Source organism: Leptonychotes weddellii, chromosome 15 (genome assembly GCF_054177405.1).
Source record: "Leptonychotes weddellii isolate Sample4059 chromosome 15, ASM5417740v2, whole genome shotgun sequence".
NCBI lineage: Eukaryota > Metazoa > Chordata > Mammalia > Carnivora > Phocidae > Leptonychotes > Leptonychotes weddellii.
This window is the reverse complement of record NC_138383.1, coordinates 48,851,227-48,868,560: the sequence shown is the minus strand read 5'-3', so window position 1 is coordinate 48,868,560 and position 17,334 is coordinate 48,851,227. Positions and strand designations below refer to the sequence as shown.

The following is a 17,334-nucleotide window of genomic DNA, read 5'->3' as shown; positions in this document are numbered from 1 at the left end:
TAGCATCTGCTTTCAGCTTGGGTCGTGATCCTGGAGTCCCGGGATCAAGCACCCACATCGGGCTCCCTGCTCAAAGGGGAGTCTGCTTCCCTCCGCCTCTGTCCCTCTCCCTGCTTGTGCTCTCTCTCAAAAAAAATGCTTTCCCTCTTCCTTTGCCCCTCCCCCCACCTTTCTCTCTCTCCCTCTCTTAAAACAATAGGCCCCAAATGACATCACTTAGGCCAAGTCCCCAAAAGGGGGCTTAATACCTAATCTGCATTGTCGACCTCCCCCTAAAATGTAGTCTTTTATTTTTTAAGCTTTATTTATTTTAGAGAGAGCATGAGCTGGATGGACAGAGGGAGAGTGAATCTCAGGCAGACTCCGTGCTCAGCTCGGAGCCCAATGCGGGGCTCCCATCTCATGACCCCAACCAAGATTATGACCTGAGCTAAAACCAAGAATTGAACGTTTAACTGACTGCACCACCCATGCACCCCCCAAAATGTAGTCTTTTTTTTTTTTTAAGATTTTATTTATTCAATTGAGAGAGAGAGCACAAGCAGGGGAAGCGGCAGGCAGAGGGAGAGGGAGAAGCAGGCTTCCCGCTGAGCAGGGAGCGCAATGTGGGGCTCCATCCCAGGACGCTGGGATCATGACCTGAGCCAAAGGCAGACGCTTAACGACTGAGCCACCCAGGTGCCCCCCAAAATGTAGTCTTAACTGGTCAGTGGAGTTTTCCGATGGGCACCAATGAGTCTGCCACATGGGCCTCTCCATCTCCCAAAGGAAGCTGTAATGTGCATGGTGAGACCCCCTGTTCTCCCCACTAAGGGAAAGTGATCTTGTCAGGAACAGTCCTTTTACTATTATTCACTTTCTTTTTTTTAAGATTATTTATTTATTTATTTATTTATTTAACAGAGACAGCGAGAGAAGGAACACAAGCAGGGGTAGTGGGAGAGGGAGAAGCAGGCTCCCCACTGAGCAGAGAGCCCGACGCGGGGCTCGATCCCAGGACCCTGGGATCATGACCTGAGCTGAAGGCAGACACTTAACGACTGAGCCACCCAGGCGCCCCTACTATTCACTTTCTTGCCCCCATCCTCCTTCCACTTGTACAACTGCTCAGAGCCCCCCCACTCCACTTGCTAGATGGGTTACTGCCTGATTCACGAATCATCCGATAAAGCCAATTAGATCTTCACATGTACTCAGTTGAACTTTTTAACCATTATCTTTTAAATTTATGGATAATCCCAAATGCAGAACGTTGGGACTGATACCAAGACTTAGATGTCAAGTTTACTTAGGGCTTGATGCAAAAGGAGGGTGGTGTGTGAGGTGACCGCCGATTGGCTGTGATCGGTACGTGCGTGCATCTGGAGATAGAGAGGCTTCTGGTTCGGAGCACCCTGGCCAAGCAAGACCCACCCTCAACCATGACCGGGACTGAGGCCATGCAGCTTCCCAGCCCTGTCTTTGCCGGTCCCAGACCCAGCTCTTGCCTCTGCCCACACCTTGCAAAGACCCCCTAGCAAACCCCCGACAGGCTGCCTGTCCTCATTTTCTTCACAGGAAACCAGCTACTCCAAAAGCCCCTCCACAACCCTTCCAAGTGGTGGCTTTCATTCTCAAACTTCACACACCTCTCAGGGATTTGGGGTTTGGGTCCTCCCTGTACCACTTCCAGATTATTCTCCACCCCTTTTGAAGAAGAGCTTGCCCCATTTTAGGCTCACGCCATCCTACTAAACTGCCTTCACCCCCTACTTGGTATTCTGCTGGCTTCTCAATCATTCCCCTGTGAAAGAGACGGCCAGTCGTTCCCCAATATCTGCTTCCCCCTCTACAAATATAACGCTCAAGTATTTTAGCAGGGGTTGTGGTGTGCTCAAAGTAAAGATGACGTCTCCCAGCTGCCCTTAACAGGTGGGATTATATTCTGACCAACAGGAGAGAAAACAATGAATACAACTTCCAAGTGTTCTTAAAGGAAGGGTGCATGCTTCTCTTCAGCTTTTCTTGCTTCCTGCTGTCTGGATTGAAGACGTGATGGCTGGAACTCCAGCAGCCATATTGGATCATGAGGTAGATTTTGAAATTGGCATCACGTGGTACAGAGTAACAAGGTAGGAGGAGACTGGGTCTCTCGACACTGAAGACTACATATGAGCTCTGGAGGTCTCTCATGTGAAAGACAAACTTCTGTCTTGTTTAGCCTTACTTTGGTGTTTTCTATCACTTGTAGCCACCCTTCCCAACTCCCCCTCATTCTTCAAGGGCATTGGTTCCTGGTTCATAGTCTTGCTGTCCACCTCAATCTCTCCCATTGTCCTGGATTCACGTCAGTGACCATTTCACACTCTGGACCTTTCTCCAGTGACTTCCTGCATTCCACCTTGGCCAACCACCTCCCTTGGGTTTTGTCATTCCCCAGATCCGCTGCACCTCCAAGCTCGCTGACCCAAGCACCCTACCTGTGACCATAACCTCCCTTCCTTGCACCTTCTTTCTTCATCTTCAGTACTCTGAGATCTCAAAGTCATCAGGACCTCCCACTCAGTAACACCTTCCCCCCAATTCACTTCTTTCTTCCCCACTCATCTGACTTCCAGGCATAACTTATCCAATGCCCTTTAAGTTGACCACATATCTTTTCATCATTCCCATGTGACAAAATCCAACCCATCAGCTTTCTCCGAGAAAGCCAGACAACAGGGCAGACTGTCTCATGAATTCATCCTGACCCACCCATGGGGGAAACATGGAATGGGAATTAGACATCAAAGGCAGTAAGCGGGACCTGAGCTCTAAAAAAAAGCCACCTAGAGGCGCCTGGCTGGCTCAGTCAGTTGAGCATCTGACTCTTGATTTCTGCTCAGGTCATGATCTCAGGGTCGTGATGGAGCCTGTGTCGGGCTCATGCTGAGTGTGCATGGAACCTGCTTGGGATTCTTTCTTTCTCTCCCTCTGCCCCCACCCCTGGTGCTCAGGCTTGCTCTCTCAAAGACAAAACAAAACAAAACTTCTATGGCAACATCTAAAGCTAATAATCAGGTCCTGTCCTTTTTTCGGGGTTTCATCAGCCAACAGCTCGATACGGCAAGCTCCGCACACCCTTTCCGGCCAAGGTCACTGCTGTGATGGATTCTCGGCATCGCAATCTTACATTGAGCTGTGTGTTCCTCTGATCAACAATCTGTCTCCTCAGTTGAGTGTAAGCTCCATGGGAGTGGGAACTCCATCTCCGTCCTCCCCTGTGTCCTCCCACCTGGCACGGCACCTGTCACCCACTAGGAACACATGAATAAATACAAATGTTGACATTGGTAAAGATAGATACACTCGGGGTTGTTTTTTTTTTTTCTCTTTAATAGAAGCGTGAACTTAGTCTGGTTTCCAGTGGCTTGGCTTTGCAGGCTCTCTAAGCATTTCCTCCTTTTACTTCCCTTCTCTAGTGGTTCAAAGTTACAAGCTCTTGTCATCACATCAAATGAGGGACACTGTGTGTCTGTGTTGAGGTGAGGGTAGAGGGACACGAGAACAGTAAGCCTTACTTTTTTTCTCAGTTTAACACCTGCCTGGCAGCCCCCGGGGTCCCAGGGGTGGGGCAAGCCTATTTCCCTACCTCCTGCTCTATTCAAGACCCCGGGGTGGAAATCAAAGAAATTTCAGCCTGTCCTTGGACCCGTGGGGGCAGTACCCAGATGGTGGAGCCCCATGTGCTGCTGGGGTGGGCCTTGGGTTGGAGTCCTGTCTCAGGCTTCAGGAAAGACCATCCTGTGTGAGCAGCCCACTAGGAGTGCCTGAGATGGTGAGTCATTTCCCCCTGAGAAGGGGTGGGTCTGTGCAGCTTTGTCTGCTGGAGGAGAATGGGACAAAGGGTGTGAAACAGCCCTACTGGATCTCTCATTCAGGTAAGAGAATGGTCAAGGGCTTCCTCCTAGGAGGGAGGGAGACAGAGTCGAAATGAGCCATCTCCACGAAGGATCTTTCAGGGGAGGCTAGGGTACCGTGGGAGCTCTCTGCAGGGAGTGGGGCCCCAGCTTTCAGGCTCAGGGAGGGGGTCCCAGGGTAAGATGAGGCCTGAGGGATGGAGGAATAGCAGCTTGTTCCAGGGAAGTGGGGAGGACAGCTGAGGAAAACAACTGTCCTTGCAAAGCCTCCCAGGCGAGCACCATGGTGACTTAAGGACCTGAACAAAGGTGAGAGCCTGGAACATTATCTACAGGGGGGAGAGAGGACGGGCACAGTGAAAGACCTAACAAAGCGTGTTAGGGATTCTGGACTTCATCCCAAGAGCAATGGGGAATCTCTCTAGAAGGGCTCTATATAGGGATGGAGACACGACCACTGGAGCCCACAGAAGAGGATGTGGGGAGTCCAGTAAGCGCTCTCCAGGCAGGAAATGCTGGCCCAGACTGGGGTGGTGGAAACGTAGATGGAGAGAAATGGAACGATCCCAGAGACGCTAGGGGACAGAATCGCCGGGAACTGGATGTGGGGGGTGGGGGGACGAGGAGAGAGTGGAGCCAATGGTGAAGCCCAGACGTCCTGCTTGGACCACCGGGTAGGCGATGATCTCATTATTTGTGGTTGGAACACAGGGGATGGTGCCCATTTGGGAGGAGGATGACCTGCTCTGCTCTGGAGGCGCCGAGTCTGAGGCATTAGTGGGATGAACGAACGGAGGTATCCAGCAGGCAGGCAGGAGAGATCTGGGATGGACATGACTGGGGAGTCCCTGGGTGTATGTACGGAAAAGGTCATCTAGGAGGTTAGGGTCCTGCTAACCCGTGTTTAAGGGGTTGGCGGAAAAACAGGAGGCTGAGTGGCTGGCTTCCCAGGGCCTGAGTCACTGGAGTATCCTGGGACACCCCTGGGAAGGAGCCAGCCCAAGTCCTTCACCACGGAGTCCTAGCTCTGCTGACCCCGTCTTCACCCCGAGACAAACTCTTCCGGCATCAGGATCCTTTCCCCACAGAGCACATGCAGCCCTCCCCACTCCCAAACACTTCCCCTACGGCCGGTTACAAGGACATGACCTTAGCCAAATAAAGCAGAGGAAAAGAACCAAGTTATGCGGCACTTTGGGGGGGCTGGGGCCCCGCGGACTCCCAAGGGCACCTCCTAGGAGAATGTGATGTACCTCACCCTCCCCATGAGGCTCCATCAGATGCTGAGAGCTGCGACAGTGGGACCCCTCCCCACTCCCCCTCCCTCAGATGCAGGCCAGGCCACCAGGGGGATGTCTGCCACCTCTCCCAATTCACCTCGTCCAAAGGGCCTCCTCCTCCCACTTCTGGAACACACGGTGTGAGGTGCAGCAGGGCAGGGGTCCGTCGAGAGGTCAAAAGTGAGGGTTTTGCCAGGACCGAGCTTTCTGAGGCCGTGTGCCCTTTGGCAGCTCCAGGCAGAGGGTCCTCAGGAAGGAACGTGACCGAGCACAGTCCCGTGGCGTGGTTGTCTCTGGGTCACTGGCTTGGACAATCCCACACCCAGAAGGAGGAATGGCAGGAGCAGAGGTGCTGGACTCCACCGCTGGGAAGTGGGGGGAGCTGGCACGCAGTCTGGTGACATAAATCTCATGGGTCCCCAAGTCACCCACATTTCTGGCCAACTGGATCTAAATTCCAGGGTTCCTGCAATGCCCAGAGGTTCAATAAGTCACTGGAACAACTCGCAGAACTCAGGAAAGTGCTAGACTTAGGATTGCTGTTTCACTGTAAGGACAGACAAACGTTAAGTTCTGGAAGGGTCCTAGAAGCAGAGCTTCCAAGCCCAGGCCCCCAGTAGACAGGTGTGTCACCTCCTGGCATATCAGTGTATTTACGATCCAAGAAGTTCCCCTGAGCCTCAATCTCAATGTCCAGCATTTTTATTGGGGTTTGGGGTAAGGGTTGATGTCAAGTGGCTCAAAGCACCAACCCTCTCAGTCACATGGTTGGTCTCTGTGGTGTGGTCTACCTTCATCCCGATTCTTCTCTTTACATCAACTGTCAACTAGTCATCTCATTAGTGTAAACTATCAGGGCCCACCAAGAACAGCAAAGAGCACCTGTCACTTGGAGAATCCCAAGGATTTAGAGTTTCCCTCTTAGGAACCAGGAACGAGGGCCAGTCAAATTCTTTATGGTACCACATCTCTTGACTGGTCTTGACTGGTAAATAACCTCTTGTCTCTTAAGTAATATCCATTCAATAAATATTTATAGGCCAGCCCCCCCACCACCACCACCACCCCGCACAACTCAGGGGGAAGCTAAAGGTGAACGATGGGTAGGGTCCTTGCCCTCCTGGTGCTTAGAATCTACTGGAGATTAGAGCATTACAACATAGTGGGGTGCCTGCGATCGGGACAGGAAAGCCAAGAGCCCCAGGCACCCTCAGAAGGAGCGGTGAACCCTGGCAATGGGTTAGCCAGGGAAGAGGGGGAGAAAGAAAGTTCTAGGTGGATGGCACAGGTGTAAAATCTGAGAGGCACAAAGGAGGGTGACCCAGTCGAGGGGCTGAGGGAAGTTCAGAGTACCTTGCATCTAGAGGGGAGAATGGGAGATACAGGGCTGGAAAGTTCCGTGTGTGGGGGTGCTGGGTGACAGCTATAGAATCATCCCCAATACGAGGACACACTGTTCTTCCTCAAACACCGCATTCATGATACCAGGCCTTTGTTTAGAAACCTACTGTGGCTACCACTGAGCTTCCCCTAGGACCTGGTGTAGGGCCAGGATACGTAATTCATAGCCGGGTTTCTTAAGCTCCAATCAATCAGCTTGGATGGGAAAAAGTTATTATTTCCAATGACCTCTTATTCGAAATTTAGCATCTCTTGTTATTGCGACTGTAGATACCAGAGCACGGTAGCGTGAGCAACACCAGAGACTGTGTTACTTTATACTTATCAGACCTGACACTAGACCTCGTTAACGTGATGACAAAGGAGGACGTTTGTGCTCAAACAAAAATCTGGGGTTTTAACTTTGATTATTGTTTTTAAATATTTTCACTCCCTGGGGCGCCTGGGTGGCTCCGTCAGTGAAGCGTATGCCTTCGGCTCAGGTCATGATCCCGGGGTCCCGGGATCGAGCCCCATGTCGGGCTCCCTGCTCCGCGGGGAGCCTGCTTCTCCCTCTCCCCCCGCTGTTCTCCCTGCTTGTGCTCTCTCACTCTCTCTCAAAAAAATAAAATCTTAAAAACTTTTTTTCATTTCCTTTGTATCCCTACATATTTTATTTTATGAATTTGAAAACATTATTCCGAGTAGGGGTCTGTGGGCCTCGCCAAGCTGCCAAGGGGATGTGTGGTAGAAAAAAGGTTCAAAACCTCTGCTTAACAGAAGTATGTGTCGTCCCAATTCTTCCCAAATTGATGCTTGAGTTTGGGTGTATTGAGCCATCTCCCCGGTGCAAGTCCATCCCTTCTACCTCCTGGTGCCTTCCCAGGTGCTCTGGGACACTTGTCCCCAGAGAAACCAGCAGCATCAACGGCCTGCAGGGCATTGGATAAGGGAATGTCCCAGGGGGATGGAATCCCATCAGTTGTAGGTCTATTTCAACCAGTGAGCTGAGAGGGGGACAAACCCTCACACCCCCTTGAGAAAAATGGCTTGGGCCACTTGGGCCTACTGAGATTTGTCCCATGACACCCATTATCCTAGCCACAGCCAGCTGGACCGAGGATCTCACTCGGATCTGGCTAGTGGCCCGGGAAGTGGCCAGGCAGGAGGCTTGCCAAACAGGTCCTTAGATTTGAAGGTACAAGACAGTCAGCGGTTGGGAGGGCGCAGCGAAGTGACAGACACCAAGACAGATGTGAAGGATGAGAGGGACGGAAGTGAAGTCCAAGTGGAAATTTGCCAGGTGAGGGTGACCGTCCACCCGACTGTCCTGGAGGTCTGGCCTTTTGTTTGTGTCACTTCATGGAGATCTGCTTCTTACAACTTGGAAGAACTCAAGAGCTATAGCGGGCCAGGAGTCCCCGGCTGTACAAGGCTCATCCAAGAGCATGGCTCCTGGCATGCCAGAGACCCCAAATCAGGAAGTGGGGGGCTTTCTCCTCAGTCTCCCTAATCCTGTGCGACCTCCTCCTGGCTCAGCAGGCCCCCACCCCTCGTGCCCAGTGCCAGGGCCCTGTTAACTTCTTTGTCCTTGAAGGTCCCTTTCCAAGGGTTCCCTATCTGCTTGACTGCTCACAAAGCAGCTAAAGCCAGGAGTGCCCTGTGGGGTTGGGTTGGGGGTGGGAGCAAACAGATGGCAGACCAGCAGAAATGGGGAGGGAGGGACAGAGAGGTCTGCCACTCCCCACCCGAGAGAGGCAGCGTGGAGTAGACCGCTCTGTTCTAGCTCCCTTGGTTGCCCTTGTCCGGGCTCCTTCCCTCCCTCTAGGGTCTGCAACACTGCCCTCCTCTTTAGAATTCCTCTTGGATCAAACCTAGTCCACTCTCTTGGCCCAGAAACAGATTCAAATGCAGCTACATCCATAGCTCCTTTAATCCCCACAACGTTTTAGAGACGAGGACATAAGGACGAGAGAAGTCTGAGACTGGTAGTCAGAAGGGAACAGTCCAAGCTACTTAGGATGCTCTATAAAAACCCTGCACTAGACCATCTCTCCAGCGCCGCTGTTCACAGCTCCCACCCCCTGATCCCCACTGCACCCTTGCCAAGCTGATACACTTGCATTTCCCAAAACGTGCCCTTTCAGCTCCAAGTCTTTCTTCTGATGTTCTCCTCACACACCCCTAGGATGCCCTGGTGAGTTTTGGGTCAACCTTTAAGACTCAAAGTGTACTCAGCGGTTCCGGTGAAGCAGGGATCCTGTCCTAATTGCCTTTGTATCTCCAGCTTTGGTAAGGGGCCGAAAATTAGGTGTTCCCTGGCCCCAGTGTCATGAAATTATTAGGTTCTGTAAGTAGAGTCAACACTTGGAACCCCGTGGGTGGGGTTTATTCAATCGTTCAACAATACACAATGGGTCTGTTATGTTCTAAACTCTGCTGGGTGCTGGGGATCAAACATGAATGGAGAAATTAGCTGGGAGGATATAACTGAGCAGAAAGTTTAAGAACATTCTAAAAATCTATGAAAGAGAAACAATAGAGGGTTTAATCCGTGTTTTCCTCCAGGTGCTTGTGGGGGCGGCCCCCGTCCCCACCCCCAGCTCCCCACCGCGTTCTCAAGGCAAGATTTGAGAGGGATTAAATACCTAATCCCCGGGTTGGGTCTCGCATGCAGGAAGGCGAAGAGGCCTGAATCCTAACCGGGGCCCCACACCGGGCCCCACTGTTCCCCTAATTCCCCGCATCCGGGAATTGGCGGTCTGGTTTGCAGCTCGCTGCCATCAAGACGCCCCAAGGAGGGAGCTGCAAGACCCTCCAACTATTCTCCCCGGACTCAGGAGACCCCACCTAGGCGTCGGTCCTTTGCGCGAGCAAGGGCCCCCAAGGAGGGTCTCAGGAGACAGTGTTAGAAGATGCGGCCCCTTGAAAGAGAGGAGACTGCGGGGGGGGGGGCGCGACCTAGCGGGCAAGAGGGCGTCACAAACCCCAGGCCCGAGGGCTGAGCTCGCAGCCGACCCCCAAGCCCCGCCCCGCCGCCCGGGAGCGCCAGGCTTCCGGGAGCCGCCCCGCTGGGCACCGCCCCCACGGCGCAGGCGCCGATTGGCCAGCGCGGCCGCAGGGCGGGGCCCATGCCTAAAGGGGCGGGAGCTAAGGTGGACCGGAGACGGCGGAGGTGATGCCGCGCGGCACACGTGGGTTTCTTCTACATCTCTCTAATGCCCGCACCTAGTGCCAGGCCCATGGAGCCCACGCGACACTACCCGCTGTTCGGGGGCGCCTTCTCCGCCACTCTCCCTCCCGGGGCCCTTGACGTGAGGTGAGAAGGCGCGGGCGCCGCGGGCCGGCCGGGTGGGATGCGGGCAGAAGCGGGGCTCAGCCGGCGTCGGCCTCGCCTCTCTCCAGCGACCTCCGGCCGGTCCCGGACAATCAGGAAGTTTTCTGCCACCGCGTGACGGACCAGAGCCTGGTCGTGGAACTTCTGGAGCTGCAGGCCCACGTGCAGGGCGAGGAGGCTGCGCGGTGAGGGAGGCGGCCGCCCGCGCGGCTGGCCAATGGGAGGGCCGGAGCCGAGGAGGTGGGCGGAGCCCGCGGCTGGAAGGTTAATCAGTGCGATGGGAACTCCCAGGGCAACACCTCATCACCGGAAGTGAACGAAGCCTAAGGGACTCAAAGATGCTGGGGGGCGGGGGGTTTGGGGGAGTCAGAGACGTCCCTCCCTGACCCCGCTCCCCCTACTCTAGGTACCACTTTGAGGACGTGGGCGGGGTGCAGGGGGCTAGGGCCATGCAAGTGGACAGTGTGCAGCCCCTCCCTTTGGAGAACCTGGCTCTGAGGAGCTTCTGTCAAGAAGCCTGGGTCCTCTCTGGCAAGCAGCAGGTAGCTAAAGAAAACCAGCAGGGGAGGGCAGGGGAGTGTGAGATTCCTGGAGGGCTGAAGGGAGTGCCCGGTCCGGTCAGCATCTCGACTCTGATCCCTTTAGGTAGCAAAGGATGTGACAGCACACCAGACTTTGCTGCGGCTGCCCCGGTACCAGACTGATCTCCTGCTCACCTTCAATGATCCCCCGTAAGGAGGACAGAAAGGACGCGTGGCTCGTGACTGGGTCCCCAGGAGGATCTGCTGGGAGGGGCAGAGCCGGGAGACTGGCTGGTGGGGTCCTCCAAGGGAGAGGGAGAGGGCCAGAGGTTTGGGGTCACAGGTACTCAGGTCCTACGGGGCACAGGAAGTGGGAACTTGCCCACCCGCGTCCTGGATGATACTCTCTCTCCATCTGTTCCCCCCACCCCCAAGCCCTGACAATAGGTTATCTCTTGGTCCTGAAAATCTGTCACTTCCGCCCTGGAGCCTGGGTGACTTTGAACAGCTGGTGACCAGTCTGACCCTTCACGACCCCAACATCTTTGGTCCCCGGTAAAGATGCTGAAACACTGCGTGAAGCTGCTCAAGCGCATGGGGACCCCGTTCTTCAAGGGGAACAAGGGGTTGGATATATGCCCCTAATTCCTCCCCTGTGCATAAACATAAGACACCTCCTGTCTGCAGAAATAAACTTGCTTTATAACCAAGATAATGTCTCTGTGCCTTTGCATCTAACAAGATACCTGGGTCCCCCCAGTTCCCTTTGGTCTTGGAGTGGGGAGTTAAAAGTTGGTGCATAGGATCAGAAGGGACCCAAGGCTGTCCAAATAAAAGGAGGGAATACTTTGGAGTGACTGGTTCAGCCCTGAGGGGGTGTGTGCGTGCGTGCGTGCGTGCGTGTGTGTGTGTGTGTGAAGTGTCCAGGAGGACGGATTAAAAGGGAAGGTTTAAAAGTGACACCCAAGGAAGGGAGGGAGACTGTCCCTTGTAGTGATTCAGCCCTGAGCAAACAGACGGGGAGTGGAGTTGGTGGTCCCCCTTGGAGGGACAAAAGGTCGCCTGGGCAGAAGTCACCAGGGCATAGGAGTGGAGGCAGAAGTGTCCAAGGAGTGCTGAGCCGGGGGTGTGTGAAAGAATGGCCGTGGTCATTTGGCGTACGTGCAGTACAGGGTACGTAACCGGTCCCAGAAGAAGAGGGAAAGGATGGTGTGGGGGCCGAGGCGGAAGTAGGAGGCCCCTATGCCCTTGTACATGCCAAAAACGCCCTCTGTCCGAGCAGTCTGCAGCAGAGCGTCCAGCATCCCCCGGTACATGAGGCCCTGAGAGCAGGTTGAGAGGGAGGGAGAGCACAGGGAAGGCGTTCGTCAGAGCCCACCAGCGGCCTCATCTCAGGGGGCTGCACTTTCGGCCGTCCCACCTGCGTCCACCATTCGCTGGCACCCGCCGCCTGGCCTGCCTTCCAGAACCTTCCCTTACCTTGCCCCGAGCGTCGGTGGGCTGGTTGTAGAGCCTCGTGCTGACCACATCGAAGGGCGTCATGGCCAGGACCACCGCAATGCCACTCACCATGGCAGCCACTAGAGCCACCTTCCAGCTCTGGGGAGGAAATATCTAAGGGTGGAGGGAGGAAGAGGTTTCTCAGCCAGCCATTCGACCCCTAGGAAAGGACGGGCCCTGCCCCCAGGGAGAGAGTAGAGGGCTGGTAACTCAGGGAGCTTCTGTGCCACCAGTTAGGACCCGGCATGGGAACACTGTGAAGTAGGAAGGGCGGGATGCTCAAGGACTCGGATGCACCATCTGGGAGGAAGTGACAAGAGGACAAGTGGGGAGGGTGTAGAGGCAGCAAACCCCAAGCCCTCCTGCCATTCCCTGACATGGACCACGAGCACTGTCCCCTCTGGGGCCCCCTTCAGCTTGCCCGCCCCCTGCCCGCAGTCCCAGGGTGGCCCCACCCCTTCCCCCGGGGGCAGTACCTCCCACTGAGTGATGAAGTCCTTGGTGGATGAGAAGGTGCACAGCTGGGTGGAGGAACCGATGATAACTCGGGGCAGGCCGCCCAGGGCCCCGCGCCACAGCCCCACCAGACCATGTTTCTGGCCAATCTCGCTTAGCGCCTGAAACATGCCCTGGTAGGGGGAAGACCATGGGGGCGGGCTTCAGTCCCCCCAGCATCAGGGGGGCTGCCACCTCACACTGCCAAGGATGGGTCCTTCACGGGCACCCACGTCTGGGCAACTGGTCCCGTGTGGACTTAGAATCGGAATGTGTCTACCACCCGCCATTGCTCCCTTCCTCACGGCTCCAGAATAGGGGCAGGGTGGGGCTGGATCTTTGGGCTGGGTTGCAGCTGTCGGGGGGCAGGCAGAGAGCTGGGGTGGGGAGGTGGTGGGGGCAATGGGAAAGAAGGGGCAGGGACCCCAGCAGGTTGGGAAACCCTCACCTGATGCTTATACTGGTGCCCGACGGCAATTTCTGAGGCCGCCTGGGCCTGTAGGTGGGTCTTCACCTGGGAACAAGAAAGTATCACAGCCTATGGCCCAGTGGCCCGCCTCCCACCTCAGAGACCCAAACGCCTGACCCCGTCATACTTCCTCTATGGTGTTCAGCAAGGACTATCCTCTTAATCTGATAATTATTGTTGTTCCCATTAACACATTGGTCATGAGACTCTGTGTCCCTTGGCTCCAGTCCCAGGGGATGGATCTCCTAGCACTGCAAGACACCCCAGCCCCCCTACATCCTCCTTCCTTTGGGGGTTGGGTGGGGGATGGAGAGGTTAGAGAATGGCAACATTTCCTAAGAGCGTTCCCGTTAGGCAACACTTGGCTGTCCAGCCTCTCATATCAGCTCCTATTCCCACACTGGATCGCCAGCCAACACCATGACCAGGCTCCCCATCCAACCCTGGGGCAGGTTGTTGCCTCTGGAGGGGTCATTGTCCCTGAATGTCGCACCCTGGCAGTGAGACCAGACTGCCTCTCTTCTAGAACTGCCTGCCTCCCAGTGTCTTCCAGGAGGAGCCCTAAGCAGGAACTAGCAACAAGCAGCTGTGTGACCTTGAGCTGGTCACTTCCCTTCTCTGGGCCTCAGGCTATTGACCCTTCACGTATTCCGGAAAACTCAAAGGAGGAGACTGTGGGATTCTAATTTTGTGGTGCCCAGGACTTTTCCTGAACCCTACACCCACTGATGTGTGGCACTCAAACTCCGCATCGTCCCCGACACGAACCTACTTCCAATCTCAGTGTCAGGTTGTGAAGGCCCAGGCCCCACCCTACACCAAGGGTCTGCTTGAAGACCCCAGGCAAGACCCTTCTTCTCACCATGTAGATGGGGCTCCCCAAGTAGGCTCCCATGACCCCAGCCAGGGCCCCAGTCGCAGCGCTGCGGGGTTGGCTGAGGCTGCCCTCAGCCGTGTGCAGGTAGCCCCCAGCCTCAGCCAGCCCGTAGGTGCCCAGGCGGATGCCATTCATCAGGAACTGGTATAAGAGAGCAGGGGCCAGTCCCTTCTGCAGGGCAGCTGGGCCATCCACCTTGCCGATGGTGATGAAGGCATGGAAGACGTTTCGGTAGTGCCGCTGGTAGGTGCCGGGGGCCTGCAGTTCTCCCTGCAACTGCATCCTGGTCTTTACCACTTCCAGGGGGTTGGTGAACAAACAGGCCCCACAGGCTGCCAGGCCACTCATCAAGAAGTCCATGGTGGGGTAGCAGTAACAGGAAGTGGCCAAGGAGTAAGAAAGTAAAAACAAGCTTCAGAAACGGAGTCAGAACTCAGGGGGAGGCCTCCGTGTCAGCAGTCTCCCCCGCTGCAGGAGATAGGAATTTAGAGGTCTGAGAATATTAGAGAGAGTCGAGAATATTAGGGTCAGAGGTCAAGAGGTCAAGGGTTAGCTGGAATTTGGGAGTCGGGAGCTGGCAAAGAGAGAAGGAAAAGAAGTTTAGGAGAGTCTGGTGAGAAGGTTATGCCAGGGCTCTGTCGGTCACGGGATCTGAGGTCAAGGAGGGGCAAGAAGCCAGGAGGATGGCAGGTGGATGATGGGGATGGTCGGCTCCGGGGCCCCGGAGCAGGGGAGGGAAGCGCGGATTCGGGAGATGGGAGCCGGGAGGAAGGAAAAAGAAAAGCAGCGGGTTACGGAGGAAGAGGATCCGGCAGAAGATCGGTGGCGTCTGTATCGGGGAAGGAAGTCGGAACTCCGGCCAGGGATGAGCGTCCCCACGCAGCTGCCCGCCGAAGCCCGCAGCAGCTTCGCCCCGGGCAGCCTGCGGGGGCCGGACCGCCACACTCCAGCCACCGGAGCGCGGCGCCCAATCGGGAGCCGAGGCGAGCCGGAGCCCGCAGCCCCAGCCAATCAGCGCCGAGCCGGCTCCGCGGCCAATGGGAGGTGCTCTCGGCGACCCGGCCCCCGGAATCCGCGGGAGGGCGGTTGGAATTAACTCTCCGCGCGCCGGCGCCAGCGCCCCAGACTCGGGGCTCGGGGAGGGGCGCCCCGGGAGCGGAGCTTGTATCTCTCGCGGGGAGGAGAGCTTGGGCCCGGGGCTACGGGACGGAGAGCGGGGGTCGCAGTCCCCTACCGGAAGGTGGAAGGAGCCGGGTTGGCGCTGCTCCCGGTGCGGGCGGAGGGCGCCCCTTCCTTCACCTCCTGTCCGGGTTCGCGGCGGACGGGGACTGCCAAACAGCAGATCCGCTCCCCCGCGGGCCCTGGCGCCAGGTGAGCCCGGAAGCTGCGGCTCCGCCCGCCCGCAGGTGCGGAGGAAACACACCTGCTGGACCGGACGGATCTCCTGAGGCTGGGGGCAGGATTCGTAGGTCCCAGCGCCGGGGTGTGGCTGCTGCGGGCCCCGAAGGATGGCGTGGGAGTTCAGCCACAGCCCTGAGCTCTTGATCCTCGCGGCAATCCAGAGGCGAAGGGCGGACGGGGCGAGGCAGGGAGGTGGATCCCCGGGCTTAGCTTTCCACTGTCAGCTAGTGGTGGGAGAGCGTCTGCGAGTCTGGACTGCTGTCTTTGCTCATGAGTCTGGTAACGGTTAATCACGGGAGAACTGAGAAGACAGACTGGGGAAGCTAGCAACCCCGGGAAGGGGTTGAAGGAGAAAGAAGGCTTGGAGAAAGAAAGCAGGATGGGGGATGTCAGTTGGGGCGGGGGTGGGGGGGGGAGGAGGAGGCAGAGGCTGCCTGCCTGCGTGTGAGGCAGCCTCCAGATTTAGACTCAGAGCGCCTTTGGAGCTCCAGTGTGTGTTTACTTGCTTACCAGCTGGATGAACTTAGGCAAGTTACTTAACGTTTCAGAGCTTCCTTTGTCAATGGAATGCTAACTACCTATTGCACTTACCTGAGGGAAAGTGTTGGACTCCTACCAAGTGCCCAGTTGTCAGGGTTCCAGAAAAGTCAAGAGCTGCCAGACCCTTGTGCCCTCGTGTATCCTGTTCCCACTGCTGGGAATGGCCCTTCCCCATTCTTTTGGTGATTCCCAAATCATTCCTCACCTTGAGCTTTATCTCTCCTGACCCTTGAAGCTTTCTCAAGTTCTCCACTTTCAGCCATCTCCATCTTGCTTTGCTCCTCAAGCAGTTACCCACATTTCTCATTTTAATCAGCAATCGTTTACTCTCTGACTCCTTTCACTATCCTGGGAGTTCTTGGATGCCCCTCCCCGCCCCCCCCAGGGACTGGGTCTGAGTCATCTCTCTCTCGCCCTCCTCCTGCTGCTACCTCATTGAGCATTACGGAGACAGGAGGGGTGGACGGTAAAGTAGAGCAGACAATGGGGCTTCTCCCCGGATTCTCAAGAGGGGTTCTGAAAGAGTCCCCTGAAAATTTCCAGTGGATGCTCCCAGATTTCTCCACCTCGTGGATGGGATGACACTTAATCAGTATTTTAATCATTTTTTTTAAAGATTTTATTTATTTATTCATGAGAGACAGAGAGAGAGAGAGAGAGAAGCAGAGGGAGAAGCAGGCTCCCAAGGAGCAGGGAGCCCGATGTGGGACTCGATCCCAGGACTCCGGGATCATGACCTGAGCCGAAGGCAGACGCCCAACCGTCTGAGCCACCCAGGCGCCCCTATTTTAATCATTTTAATCCTAGAGTTTACAGCAGTTGTTCTCAAAGTGTGGTCCCTGGAGCGGCACCAGCCACACCATGAGTACCTGGGGAAGAAATGCAAATTCTCTAGCCTTGTCCCAGCCTTCCTGAATCAGGAGGTAAACAGGAGGTGAAAGACTGTTTTAACAAACCCACCAGGTTATTATGGTGTGTGCTTAGGTTTTGGAAACATTGGAAGAGCACAAGTGGGGGGAGGGGGAGAGGGAGAGGGAGAAGCAGACTCCCCGCTGAGCCGGGAGCCCCACGCGGGGTTCCATCCCAGGACCCCGGGATCTTGAGCTGAAATCAAGAGTCAGCTGCTTACCCCTGGCTTAAGCCTTTTTTTTTTCTTCTTCTTCTTTTAATTTCATTTATTTGACAGAGACAGCAAGAAAGGGAACACAAGCAGGGGAAGCGGGAGAGGGAGAAGCAGGCCCCCCCCCGGCCCCCCGCCGAGCAGGGAGCCGGCTGCGGGGCTCATCCCAGGACCCTGGGATCATGACCTGAGCCGAAGGCAGATGCCCAACGACTGAGCCACTCAGGCGCCCTGGCTTAAGCCTTTTATCTTTAATATCTAGATGTCCTAAAGATAGACTACTTTTATTTATTTTTTATTTTTTTTAAAGATTTTATTTATTTGACAGATCACGAGTAGGCAGAGCGGCAGGCAGAGGAAGAGGGAGAAGCAAGTTCCCCACTGAGCAGGCAGCCAGATATGCGGCTCGATTCCATGACCTGAGAAGAAGGCAGACGCCCAACTGACTGAGTCACCCAAGTGCCCGGACAGACTACTTTTAAAGTAGTATTTTAAAGATTTATTTATTTGAGGGGGGGAGGGTCCAAGGGAGAGGG

The 17,334-nt window shown here is 55.5% G+C and overlaps 3 protein-coding genes across 12 annotated transcripts in view; 2 read left to right on the top strand and 1 right to left on the bottom strand.

The window, feature by feature from the left end:
* The first annotated feature begins 9,661 nt into the window (after positions 1-9,661).
* Positions 9,662-11,060, top strand: RANGRF (RAN guanine nucleotide release factor). Of its 4 annotated transcripts, none has more exons than XM_081805752.1 (5): positions 9,662-9,857; positions 9,944-10,060; positions 10,282-10,417; positions 10,521-10,606; positions 10,844-10,987. In XM_081805752.1, exons 1-5 carry the CDS (start codon positions 9,757-9,759, stop codon positions 10,953-10,955), a joined length of 552 nt encoding a protein of 183 aa, XP_081661878.1. In that variant the 5' UTR covers positions 9,662-9,756; the 3' UTR covers positions 10,956-10,987. The 4 variants fall into 4 exon arrangements, with proteins under 4 accessions (XP_081661878.1, XP_081661877.1, XP_030889329.1 ...); XM_081805751.1 differs by having other exon boundaries at positions 10,282-10,439; positions 10,522-10,606; XM_031033469.2 differs by having other exon boundaries at positions 9,664-9,857; positions 10,832-11,060.
* Positions 11,061-11,076: 16 nt separating this feature from the next.
* SLC25A35 (solute carrier family 25 member 35) lies at positions 11,077-14,816 on the bottom strand. Of its 2 annotated transcripts, XM_006738212.3 has the most exons (5): positions 13,723-14,816; positions 12,840-12,905; positions 12,373-12,525; positions 11,876-12,010; positions 11,077-11,718 (listed from the first exon to the last, which is right to left on the bottom strand). In XM_006738212.3, the coding sequence occupies exons 1-5, from the start codon at positions 14,095-14,097 to the stop codon at positions 11,545-11,547; spliced, it is 903 nt and encodes a 300-aa protein (XP_006738275.1). In that variant the 5' UTR covers positions 14,098-14,816; the 3' UTR covers positions 11,077-11,544. The 2 variants fall into 2 exon arrangements, with proteins under 2 accessions (XP_006738275.1, XP_081661875.1); XM_081805749.1 differs by lacking the exon at positions 12,373-12,525.
* A 76-nt stretch (positions 14,817-14,892) lies between these two features.
* Positions 14,893-17,334, top strand: part of ARHGEF15 (Rho guanine nucleotide exchange factor 15) — a 23,804-nt gene continuing 21,362 nt past the window's right edge. For 3 of the 6 annotated variants that reach the window (XM_081805745.1, XM_081805743.1, XM_081805744.1), the window contains exon 1: positions 14,916-15,108. The gene's annotated coding sequence lies outside the window, so the exon portion shown is untranslated. Of the gene's footprint in view, positions 15,109-17,334 lie in introns of all 6 variants that reach the window. The other 3 variants (XM_081805748.1, XM_081805741.1, XM_006738214.3) reach the window with 3 other exon arrangements.